The 13,936-nt window shown below is 33.2% G+C and overlaps 1 protein-coding gene across 1 annotated transcript; it reads right to left on the bottom strand.

Annotated features, from left to right (window-relative positions):
- Positions 1-10,633: 10,633 nt before the first annotated feature.
- On the bottom strand, positions 10,634-10,945 carry LOC130900278 (uncharacterized). Its single transcript, XM_057810789.1, has one exon. It carries the CDS (start codon positions 10,943-10,945, stop codon positions 10,634-10,636), a length of 312 nt encoding a protein of 103 aa, XP_057666772.1.
- Positions 10,946-13,936: the final 2,991 nt, after the last annotated feature.

The following is a 13,936-nucleotide window of genomic DNA, read 5'->3' on the forward strand; positions in this document are numbered from 1 at the left end:
TTATTGAAATAAAATATCGCTCTGGAACCCTGTGTCTCTATTGCGTCTATATGCATTCAACATTTTTGGAGAAATAAGAATAGTAAAAAATAATAACATTCAACTAGCTTTTACCCGCGGCTTCGCTCGCATCGAATCCATTAAAAGAAATCATTATAATAGGTAAGAACGAACTCTGTAACTATATTAGAACCTGAGATATAGATCTTTCAATGTAGAAAAATTTCCAAAAACCTACAAAAATCCATAACTCCACATTGAATGTCCGCGCCTAGCTCTTCTCCAACTCAACCGATTTAAGTGTTCAAAAAGTCAAAAGAAAAAGGATGTTTTAGCGAGTGTTCTTAAATCAAAACGATGTCTCTATCTTGAATAGAACCTGAGATATTGAGGGTAGAACGTGTGTATGTGAGAAACTCCCAAAAGTAATGTACAGGGGGAAATCGCATTTGAGTATAACTTGAGAATGGTGAAAATTAGATGAAATCCGATGGTTAATGGCTGATCTGTGTATCAATACCAAAAAATTTAAAAATCGGTTGGGTAGAACGCCTGAACGGACTCGGAATGGAAATAATCAATTTTTTTATAACATTCAATTTTTTGTGATTTTGTAATAGAAAATATTTGTAGGAAAATTTTTTTCTTAAATAATGCTTTTTCATATATGAACTAAAAACCTGAACATTTTAGTCAATTTTTATTTGATTATCACCAAAAGAAACTTCAAGTGTACTATTTTTAATATATATTCTGAGCTTTTTAACACTACTTAGGTATCTTTATTTAGTTATTTGTGTGTTTATTTCTTGGTTTTTGAACCCTTTTGTCTACAAATTGTAAACCATTTTTTGACAATAAAGCATTTCTTCCTCTCTAATATTTTTATCATAGAGAACTGAAATTCTTCCCAAGAACATCAAGCGAGACTTCACTAAACCCTAAGTCGGAGGTGTCAAACTCAATTTTGCAGAGGGCCATATATTAAATAAAAAAAATTAACTGCATAAAAATCAACTCAAAGTTATAAAAGATGGTAGGTAATTATGTTGAACTCGAGGATCCAGATACCTGAATTCTCTTGTTTTTGACAAACTCATTGATGTCAGGTATCATATTCGTTCACTTATTTCAAGAATTAATTGGAGATGTTCGTTCTTAAGTCTTGTGCGATGTTTGTTCTTATTCATTTTCATGATGAAAAACATCTGCTCACATAAATAGATGCTACCAAACATGTAGAGAATTCGTGCTGCATGCTTTTTAATTTCAGGTAATTATCCAAACTCTTGGAAACATTGAGTATAAAATATAAGAGCGTTTACCTTATTAATTTTTTCTTTCAAAATAATGTCCGATTGAAGATCTATAAACTCCATTTGAAATTGAATTAGTGACTGAGAAGCTTCAAACTTGATTGTTGAATATTGACAATTCTATTTCATTCATTTTGTGAAAATATTCAAAACGATTATTGAATTCCGTAATCAAATTTTGCAGAAGTTAAGAATATTCATCCAAATTTTTTTGGTTCACTTTGTCAAATGATTTTAACTGAGGGAAATGGTCCAAAGTTTGATTTTTTACCAGAGTTTTCCACATCCTCAACTTTGTTTCAAAGGCTTGAATATATGAATAAATTTGAGTGACAATCAGACTTTTACCGTGTAACTTTATATTCAGTCCAGTCAAGTGTTTATATCTACCGAAAAGGCACAATCAATCCACCAGTCATTGTCATAATCAATTGGTTTGCCTTTTTCTAACATGAAAGCTTGAATAGGGTCACGTAATGCAAAAAATCTTTCTAAAACTACTCCTCGACTGAGCCAACGAACTTCGGTGAAATAAGGTACATCAGAAAACTTTTCGTCCAAATCTTGTAAAAACTGCCTAAACTGTCGGTGATTTCGTCCTCTGCTACTTATAAAATTTACAATTTTAATTTCTTATGAATTATACAGTGAAATCCCACAAAATAATTGAAACCAATTTTAAAAATTCCGAGTATCTCAACAGAAATGATAATCTAACAAATAAATAAATAAATAAATATATATATATATATATATATATATATATATATATATATATATATATATAGATTTCTTCAATTTCTTAGACCTTGTGATATATTAAGGCATCTAAATGTTCTTGATTTTTCATCTCTTCTGTTTAAAATTAGTTTTTTTTTGATAATTTTGAAAAGCAAAATAAATTTTGACGTTTCGACTTTTCTTTAAGTAATTATCAAAATATGATATCGACACTGACAATTTGCTTATTTATATTGATCTATAGATCACCTTCATTATGAATATCAAAATAAGAATAAAATCAACTTAGAACTTTGTTCCAATAAGAAACATTAATTTTTCCCTGGATTTCTACATCTTACATATATAGGAGTAATCAATTAAATTATTTGTAGTTTTATTATAATTTACGAAATAGAGCTATAAATTTTAATTAAATTATTCAGATCTTTTTTATCATTTATAGCTTTTTCGTTCTTATGAATATGAACCATTTCTAAAAATTCCCTTTTTCATGTATTAGATCCCATTTCAAGAATTTTTGAATCTTTATAATTGATTCATGTTTTTATGATATTTCATGGTTCGTTGATGCAGTTCTATTTTTTTTACCGTATTGATGTCCTCTTAGTCTATTTTCTAAATACTGAGATGTTTGCCCTATGTAGACAGCGTCACAATTAGTACAAGGTACTTGATATATAATATTACTTCTATTGTTTTTTGGTGTTTTAGATTTTAATTTAGTGAATTATTTGGATAATGTATTATGTCCTCTATGACTTATACTAATATCATATTTATTGAAATAATTCGATAATTGTTGGGAAAGTCCTTGTTCATATGGTTTTGTTTTCAAGTTTATTTGTTTCTATTGGAGCAGCCCTGGTCTCACGGTACTTCTTATCTTCCCAGATTTTGATAATGAAACACTTGAAAGACACAAACAATAGTAAATTTATTTAATATTTTCGTATAAATGAAGAACAATTCAAACATATCGTGCGAATTATCTTACCACTCCTGAGGGGAGCCATTAGTGTCCCTCATTTTACCCTCCATCAACGCATCGTCTTGGATTACCTAATTTTTGTCTTATAGTAATGTGACCAATAAGATCTTGGTAAACTCTTTACAGAATAAATTAGAACTACGAATGAATAATAACCTCTATTAGCCTTCCTTGGGACTTGGAACAAATATCAATGCAGCTTTGTCTAGATATATTTCTAATTTTTATTCGAATACATATTTATTGTATTTCTCATACCATAAGTATATTATCTCGGTTTTATAATTAACTATGAATTCTATGTAAATTTCAGTAATAACGATTTTTGAAAACCACAATTCCATATAGATAACTGTTCGACGGTGGTAGCTGTGCAGCAATCCAAATAATGAATTGCCATTTCATTTCTACAGAGTACAATTTATATTAACTGTCCGATTGTTATCAAATAACTATCGTTGAAATAAAGTTGTTATCTAAAATTATCTTTCAATTGATTCTTCCATTCACAATATACATATTTGATATATCAACCATAACAATATTAATGAATCATCTCTTGAAAACTCACTTTTTTATAATCACTTTTATTAACTACAACTTTTACAAGAAATTCAAAAGTATACACAATTAACAATATAACGATACTAAGATTTGAGACAGAGGTCTATAATTTTAGTTTGGTTAATTTATAGAATATTCATTTATTTTTTTTTATGGAGATTTAGAAAGACCTATATTATTTTGGTTATTCTAACGTAAAGAGATTCTGATATAATTTGCTTAGTATATCTAAAAGATGTTCAGATGTTCGAGAATAATTAAAAAAACATCTAGAAACATTTTTCATATGTTTAAAATATGATGACAAGAGATTTAAAAGAGCGTTGTCATCATAAAATGGAACAAACTATCAAAAGCTCTGAGTGGTCGTGAAATGAACCCAATGCATTTCTCAAATGGTTGATGCCATAGTAGTAGATGAAATAATCCAAGGGCTTCCTCATGAAAATACTTCATACAAAAATAAAGTTTAAAAGTTTGAAATAAACATTTTTGTTTGAGTAACAAAATATTTGTTATTAAATATTATTGGTGCGCTCATCAATTATTCATTACAAATACTATTTGTAATTATTATTAAATAAAAACCGAATAAACAGAAAATAATAAATGAAATAGACTTATATAAAAGAATTTTTAACTTTCTTATCCTATTTTATCTGAGAATGGATTTATACAATTATGATATAACGCGTATTTTTGTGTGTCTTGTTTGCAATTAGTATGAACTTCTATAAAGTAAAATCACAGAAATATTAGTTGGATCATATATTAATAATAGTTTGAATCACTGCATTAGTAAAGTCTTATTTAAAAACTAAACAACGTTAATAAAATTGACTCTACAGTCAGTAATCCAAATGATAGTAGCAGTAGCAAAGCTGGAACGCCATTAAAAACATAACTTGTAATACATACCAAGTATCGCAACTCAGTTATTCTATCATAAAATGTTATGTCAAGTTATTACGTGATTAACTAATTTAAAATCTTATATTCACTCTCTTATACTTTAAGTAAATACACGAAAATCTCGACAGAAATATGATTAATACAGAAACTAATTACTAAGTCTTTTATTCTTCAAACTAGCATATAAATCGAAATTACGAACAATAATCGCAAATTTATAGATATATTCGAATAGCAAGAGGTCGCTTGCACCTGTGAACGCAGTTGTCAGTCACTTAGTACTTATACAGGATGACACATTTATGCAGTTGATGTATCTCGAAAACTGGACTGACGTTACAAAATATTTTAGTTTTCCCTTGATTTATACATTAAACACTAATTGTATTCTAAATTTAAAGCTTCTATGTCTACATACCTCAGAGTTTTGATGATCGGTCAGTCACTATCGATAAACTTTGCCTAGTTATAATTCTTAAAATACTGGGTTGATATGGTATTTGATTTGATATGATATTTGAAATATATCACAGTATGTGCTTAGTTATTAAAAAGGTATAGAGGATCGAAAATGGTCTGAATTAGTTCGAGAAAATAATGGTACGGCCTTGCTGCTTGCTTTCGCTCGACTTGGCTGTGATATAATTGCATTTATATTTGAGAACAATATACTTCTTCCTTAGACCAACAGGCGAAAAGCCGAATATAAAAAAAAGTATTGGTTTATTTTAAGATAAGTTTAAAGTTAGAAAAATATATAACGACAAATTTTTCAACGAACGAGGACACCTCCCTATAAAAATACTTCCATATTATTACATATTCAACCTTATCATACCCCATAATTGAGTGAAGAAATGGTGGGAGAGCTAGAAATATTACATCAAACATGTTATTATATAGATGGATAATGAGTAGGTTTTATCTTCTTTGCAGACTACAATAATACAAACAAATGACGATTCTTTTCAGAAAACTCTGATTAGTTACCAATTGCTTATAGACAACTGTGGAAGCTCAAACGTTTAGAGTTTCTTCATTTCTCTGTCATAAGTGTGATTACATAGAATAATTTTGTTTTTGTTTTAAAATTCTTTCTTCGAGACAAAATTGAACAATACTCAATTGGTTTTGTAGTACTTAAGTACTTCATCGTTTGTGGCATATTTTTTTAAGCTTTACAAAATATTCAAATTCTTAGATAAAATAAATAAGCTGCTAATCTAGTTCTAAATGGAATAACTGTACTTTTTCTACTTTATTTGTATAGTGAATAAAATTTCTAAGATATCTCTATAAACATTCTATCAGAATAAGAACAATTTATTTTAGAAAAGCCTTGAAACCCCGTTAAAATATGTATAATGTGAATGAAATTTATCCTCTTTCACGTCCCCGAATCGGCGCCTGAGATTTAAAATACTTTAACAATCATTGAGCAGTTAATGAACTGCTCGACGCGACGTCGTCCACATATGTGCGGTAAGTGATCCATGAGGGGTAATTCTAACTTTTTGTAATCTCCCTCATCTACTAATATGCCGCTTATCACACCCTAGTCGTTGTCAAATCAACTCAACCATAAGCTCCCATGTGGGCTGCACCCATGGGAATTATATGTATTGGAATATTAATTGCACAACTTAACTACCATATTGCTTAGATAGCGAGTATACGGGCATATATATAAATATATATATATATATATATATATATATATATATATATATATATATGTATATATATAACCTAGAGAAGATAGCGGTTTCAAATAACCTTGTAGTGTATCTAGACCCAAAAACGGCAGGAAAATCAATGACCATTCGTAAAGTTGCAGAAGCCGTGCCTGAAATTAAAAGACTGGGTTTAATGAACAAACCAGAACCACAACAAGTAGCTTATATTGAGTCTACTAGCAAGGTACACTTTGATGAAACCGATGAACTACAAGAAATTGCGAAGAGTATATTTGTAGCCGGAATAGACGAATCCAAAGAAACAATGGAAGTGCTTTTTGAAATATATTGCTTAACGGCAAAAATAGCCGAACTTGCGCAGAAAAAAGATATAAAGAAACTTACGGTAATATTTCAGAAGGAACTGAATTTATCTGAAATACGTAAAGCAGTAGAAATTGCTCTGATGCAGTTTGAACTAAATGTAGAAATTTTTGTCTCAGACGGTATGACACTAAAAAAACAAAATAAACGAAGAGAGTCAAGGGTCGAAGCTTTATATATCGAGAGAGGAAATCGTTCTTATGCGGAGCTTTTGAAAGCAGTTAAAGAAGAAGTACATAATAGAAACTTGAACAATAAAGTAAAGGCAGCCCGAATGACAAAGGCCGGAGATTTGCTACTTACAATGAAGCGAAATAGCGGAGGAGCAGACGACATAGCTAACGCATTAAAAGATATAAACGGAGAAGGGAAGATAAGAAAACTTGGGGGACAGGAACCACGAGCGGTCTTACACGTCAGAAATATCGACGCGGTCACAAGTAAAGAAGAGATTGAAACAGCAGTGAAGTCACTTATGGCCGGAAGCGAAACAGATTATGTTTCAGTCAGTAATCTTTGTCCTGGTTTCCGAGAGACTCAGATCGCAACCGTTCTAGTTGACAAAAAAACTGGTAAAAAACTTTCGGATAAGGGAAATATAAGAATAGGTTTTGTAAGCTGCACCGTTAGGCAGAGAGTTAATGTGCTAACATGTTACAAATGCTGGGGTATTGGACACACGACGTGGCAATGTAGCGGACCTGATCGATCCAAATGCTGCAAAAACTGCGGAAAGGAGGGACACCAAAAGAATAAATGCACTGAGAAATCTTACTGTTTAATGTGTAGTGAATCTGGTCACAGACCACACACCATGCGTTGCCCAAGATACCGAAGAGATATCACAAAAGGCGATATAGTGGGAACAGGCTAAGAAATGGCTAAATTTGTACAAATAAACCTAGGTCGCAGGCGACCTGCACACGATCTGCTAAAGCAAACAATAATAGTGAACAATATAGACATTTCAATAGTGAGCGAACCGAATAAAATACTTATAAAAGACTCAAAATGGTACGTTGATGAAAATTTTGATGCAGCTATAGGCATTACCAATAATGATATTCGTGTCCTAAATAGCGGACGAGGAAAGGGCTTCGTGTGGATTGAATACACAGAATTAGTCGTTTTTAGTTGTTACATATCACCTAACCTTACATTAGAAGTATTCGGAATAATTCTGAACCAACTCAAAGACGCCATTGGAACGCGCAATAAGAAATGCTTAATAGCTGGAGATTTTAACGCGAAGGCGGCAATATGGGGGTCGATTGAAAATGACAAAAGGGGTGATATGTTGTCTGAATGGGCCGCAGGCCTAGATTTGGTTTCACTAAATCATGGAAATACTCCTACTTTTTCCCGAGGAAACAGTTCATCACATATAGATGTCACCTTTGTCTCAAATGATATAAACAAAATGTTTGGGAGTTGGCAAGTACTGGACCAAGAAACATTGTCTGACATCTTTTTTGAGATACCGTCTTTAGAAACACAAAAAGAAGCTCCTGAAAAAATTATTAAAGGATGGAAAATAGAAGAAAAGAAAATCCAATACTTCATATCTGAGATAAAACAAAAAATACGAGAAGAAACAGACACCCTAAACCCTCAAGGTCTCATGGCGGCTATTAAAAAGGCTTGTCAACGCACATTTCAGCCCACATACAACTATAGTGGAAAAAGAAAACCAGTATACTGGTGGTCATCACAGATCAGTGAGGCCTGAAAAGAATGCCTTTGTAAAAAGAGATACATGACACGTGCAAACAGAATATCCGGAAGCACAGTCGAAGAAAGAGAGAAAGCAAGAGCCGAATATAAAGAAAAAAGAAATTACTTGAAAAAAATGATAAAAGACGCGAAGAAACACTCCTGGAAAACTGTTATAGAGGAAGTTCAAAACGATGTTTGGGAAAAAGGCTACCAAATAGTGACAAAAAGATTTCTACTAAGACCGAAAACAGAAATCTCACAGGATATCATACTTAAGGAAGCAAGTGGACTATTTCCAAAATATGAAATAACCACCTGGCCACATATTGACATGGTGAGGACGGATATAATACCATGGACACAGGAAGAACTTGTAACGGCAGCAAATAAAATAAAACCAAAGAAGGCGGCTGGACCAGATAAGCTATCATCAGAGATAACTAAGTGTGTAGTGAAATACCTGCCAGAAAAATGCCTCGATGTGATGAACAGACAACTGTATGCGGGGGAATTTCCCAAAATATGGAAAGTGGCGAAACTAGTGCTAATAGAAAAGCCCAAAAAAACGGACGATTTAAAAACGTCATACAGGCCACTATGTCTCCTGGACTGCATGGGAAAAATTCTTGAACACCTCGTCAAAAATAGATTACTTGCAGAAATAGAAGCAAGAGGAGGTTTTAGCAACTCTCAGTTTGGGTTTCAGAAAGGTATTTCCACTCTAGCACTAGCTAGAGTTCTAGAAATCGCAAAAAAAGCAAAACATGTGGCATGTGCAAACCGTAAGATATGCTTACTTGTAACGTTAGATGTAAAAAATGCATTCAACTCCGCACCATGGAGAGGAATAGCTGACAGCTTGAAAAAGCGAAACATATCGCCATATCTAATGCGCATGATCACAAGTTATCTAACGGACCGGACACTACTTGTAGGTAATACCATTATGGAAGTAACCTGCGGTGTCCCACAGGGCTCGGTACTTGGCCCTCTCCTTTGGAACTTATATTATGACGACTTGTTGCAACTGGATATGCCAAGTAGCGTAAAATTGGTGGCCTACGCTGACGATCTTGCAGTAGTAGTAACAGGAAAGATAAAGACACAGGTAGTAGTAGAAGCTAACATCGCTATTCAAAGAATAGCTGAATGGATGCATTTGAAAAACCTGATCTTGCACCTGAAAAAACAGAGGCGGTACTTTTGGGTGATCGAAAGGAAGCAAGAAGACTCACCATCGAAGTCTTGAATAAAGAAATCACTACAAAACCGCAAATTAAATATTTGGGTGTAACCCTAGACACAGGTGCTACAATGAAAAGACATATCGAAATCGTCTGCAAGAAAGCAGAAGCATCTGCTTTGTCTCTAAGTAGAATAATGCCGCAAAAAAATGGGCCTACAGCAAGTAAACGAAAAATGTTATGTGCAGTAACTCACTCGATTTTGTTATATGCGTCTCCCGTATGGTATGAAACGCTGAAATATGCCAAATACAGGGATATTTGCCAAAAAGTGCAAAGAAAGTTAGCTTTGAGAGTATGTAGTGCTTTCCGCACAGTCTCCACAAACGCGCTGTTAGTGATTTCAGAAATAATACCTATAGAACTGCAGGCTGAGGAACGATACAAAACAAAAGGCAAACAAAGAAATGAGAAGATAGAGATACGTACTGAAACATTAAATCGGTGGCAGGACAAATGGGAACAAGCAGTAACTGGACAATGGACTAGAAGACTGATTCCAAATATTAGAACGTGGGTAAACAGAAAACATGGAGAGGTGAACTACTATCTTAGTCAAATGTTAACAGGACATGGCTGTTTTGAAGCATACTTCCACAGGTTTAAAATCAGTAATACAACGGAATGCACGTACGCGGAACACACATTTTTCGTATGTGCAAAATGGAACCCACAGCGAATTGAAGTTGAACAATGTGTAGGAGAAACACTTACTCCAGATAATATTTTACACCATATGTTACAGGATGAAAAAAAATGGTTATGATCCAGAAAATAATAGAGACAAAAGAAGAAGATAGAAGTAAGCACAGATTAAAATAAGTGTAAAGCAACGCTCAGAATGCTGAAGTAATACTTAACGGTAGTTCCAGCACTCTTCTCAGCAGGTGAATCCACGTATGAGGGGGAAGGGTTTAGTCGGTCGGCAGTACAACAGCCAATAGCCAACCCGACACTATCTAGGCACAATATTGATCAGCCTAGATGTCTGAGAGCAGATTCCTAATCCCCTCCTTTAAAAAAAAAAAAAATATATATATATATATATATATATATATATATATATATATATATATATATATTATATAGCTAAGCCTTGCCTCCTATCCTGCTCCACCTTTTTCTGGGTCGGTCGGTACTCCTTCGGCCCAATGGAGATTTATCGCGCGCTATCTTGACCAGTCTGTTGTTATCCATACGACTTATGTGCTCATTCCATTCTTTCTTCCTTGATAAAACCCATTCGTTGACGTCATATATTTTGCATTTCCTGATGTTCTCACTTCTTTCCCTGTCCAGTAGGGTTTTTCTGGCTATCCTGCGTAGCACTTTCATCTCTGCTCTTTCCATCATTCTTTTGGTTTTTGCCGTTTCTGGTCGTGTCTTTGCGGTGTAAGTCATTATGGGTCTTACCGTGGCCTTGTATATTCTCGATTTGGCTTCTATTCCGATATGTTTATTTCGCTATATGGTTTCGTTCAAACAAGCTGCTATTCTTAAGACTTTACTTGTTTGCTCTCTTACTTCGTTCTCTACGTCTCCAAATCCTGAAATCTCGATTCTTAGATATTTGAATTTCATTACTTGGTGAATTATCTGGTCATCTACGACTAGTTTATATCTTATCGAAGTTTTGAATGTGGTTATACACTTTGTTTTGGACGCAGATATTATCATAATGAAAGATTTAGCTGTGCAGTTAAACACACACATGTAAAAGCCTTTGAAGATCATCCTTATTTTTTGCAACTAGAACAGCTTCATCAGCATAACATAATGTTGTAATATTTCTGTCCCCCCTTAACTTTCTTACTTTCTTAATTATTTCGTCCATAATGATATTGAAAAGCAAGGGGCTTTTTTGTCATAGGAGTAAATTGAAATTATGATCGACATTCAATTTGATATTTTTTGAATCCACGTAGTCCTTTGTTTGGCGCGTTGTTTGAGGCCTTGCAAATGCCAAAAACACATAGCGAACGAACGGTCATAACCACGCTAAACTGAGATTTTCGAAAGGTACGGTTACCATATAGCTTCAAATTTGAGAAACTTTTGCTGGAATAGAAAAACTGCACGTTTCATGTTTTTTCTGGCCTATGTAGATAAATCAAAGACCTCGACACTTCTAAATAACAATGTTGTATACTGGCTTGAAGGTAACAGAGACACATTTTAATGATCGAACAATTTACACAATTTTTATTTTCCTACCCATGAAAAACATTTCATAGTTTTATTTCCATAAATAAGTTTGAGAATGTGTGCAGGTACATATATCACAAATAAATAAATATTTCTTCTTGATAATTAGCACGTTTTGAAGGACCTGCTTCTATAAAAATCGATAACCGTTGCCTGAGTTGCCTAAATGTATTCGTTATCTGTGATAATAAGGTATCTTTAGAGAATGGGTCATAAGTCGACAGTCAGGCAGATAAAAAATGTCTTATAACCTCTGATGCTATATCGGTTAAAAAAACTGCTGATTGCTTGTGAACGGTGATATGAAGAAAACAGGTTTGTAGTTGATTCTGTATCGTTTTAATTCTTTTTTCTACAAATATTTGCAGCCGGAAAGGATTATATTTTTAAATTATAGCAGAGAATAAAATGGAATGCTCTTGAAATAAGGTTCTCAATTTATTTCATATTTTATTCGTAACTTACATTACAATAATGTCGCAATTTTTTTCTAGCTGTAATACAATTTGAGGCTTTTCAATTTTAACAACATTTTAATTACTCAACACATAAAAAAGCTTTACAATGGAGTTGTGCATTTAATAAGCTTGGAACTGCACTTTTATTAATTCTATATTTTCTAAATCTGAAAGTATGATTTGAACTATTCTACAGCGTCATTGTTCACAATTAATAGTTTTGCTACGTTTACAAGCAAATTTTGTTATTTGCCTTACCAATATTACAAGACGGTATTGCCTTTAATCACCCTAATAAATTTCCTTTCTTTTTTCAGATGATGACTGAAGATAGATGAGTAGGTGAAATTAGTAATAAAAAGCGAATAAGGTGAGAAAAGAAGAATTGAGAAACCAAGAAAAAATGGCCAAATGAGGCAAAAAACAGAAAAAACTGAAAAGAAAGAGTGAATGATCCCGAAACCGAAGGCCTGCTAGACCTGTACCCAGACAGCTCAAATACATACCTAGTATATACTTGGGATATATGTAGTGTACGTATTCCTAGAATATAATCGAATATCCAGAGTATATTTTAAACATATAGGAGTACATCCCACCTTTCCCATTTATCCCGTGTATATCCAGATGACATCCATACATATACCCGACTACCTAATATGTTTATACCGTGTAGTGTATATTCATCTAACTTTCATTATAATCTCCTTAGATATCTACACTCGACATTATTTATATATTGTATTCAGTATATAATAGGTATATCTCACATCCCACACATCTCCCATCCATCCCCTGTATATAGATATGACGTTCCATACATATGCAAAAATACTTGATAAATATCAAATATACTTATTGTGATGTTATTCTAATGCATTAAACAGTTTTATTCACAAAACGGTTTGGAGAATTTACACACAGTGTATTTTACTCACATAAATTATTTGTACACTAATTATTCCTAATACTTACAGACCAAACTATTCACTAATTTATTTGAAATGCATCGTTTGGTTTACTTTTTATTATCCCGATGTATTCTCTAGTTATACTTTTTTAAACATTGTCTCTATAAAAACGGCACAAGATAATGTAAACAGATCACAAAAACACTTAATGTAAACAAGTAAAAAATAGGTGCATTCGCCAAACTTTGGCATCGCTCTACATAATAGAACAGCACTAGCGTCACGTTCTATATCAGTGGACGAGTTCGTAACATGACCTCATTCTTACAAGGAAATTCCTTCTAAACCCCTGTGTAAATTGGCACCTGAACTCATTTCTGCACTTTCTGGTCTTTGAAGCGTTTCCCACACATCACGGTAAGTGGATCGATCTCCATATTAGTTTTTGATTGCCAGATAAAAGACCGCAATTTGTGCTTGAGTCTCAGTTAGTAGGGATTTGAATATGATTCTCAAGTTTTTTTTTATTGCCTAAACCTCTTTCGGAAGATGGTTATCAATCCTCGCGTGTGTGTTGTGGATACTGGCGGGGATGTTACATGTCAGTGAATAGTCCCCCGGAAGAGTGAACGAGCCCTGTCGTTGTTCTGTAATCACTTCATATCTTGCTTTTCTGGTACCTCATTACGCACCCATAAATTTTTCGAATCCTGTGAAATTGCAAAGGCCACCATATTAGCTGTGACTTCATTGACTTCTGATGACTTTTTAATTGATTGTAGTATCTGTTTATTCTTTTCTTGAATATGTTATTTATC

This window comes from Diorhabda carinulata, chromosome 12 (genome assembly GCF_026250575.1).
Source record: "Diorhabda carinulata isolate Delta chromosome 12, icDioCari1.1, whole genome shotgun sequence".
Taxonomy (NCBI): Eukaryota; Metazoa; Arthropoda; class Insecta; order Coleoptera; family Chrysomelidae; genus Diorhabda; species Diorhabda carinulata.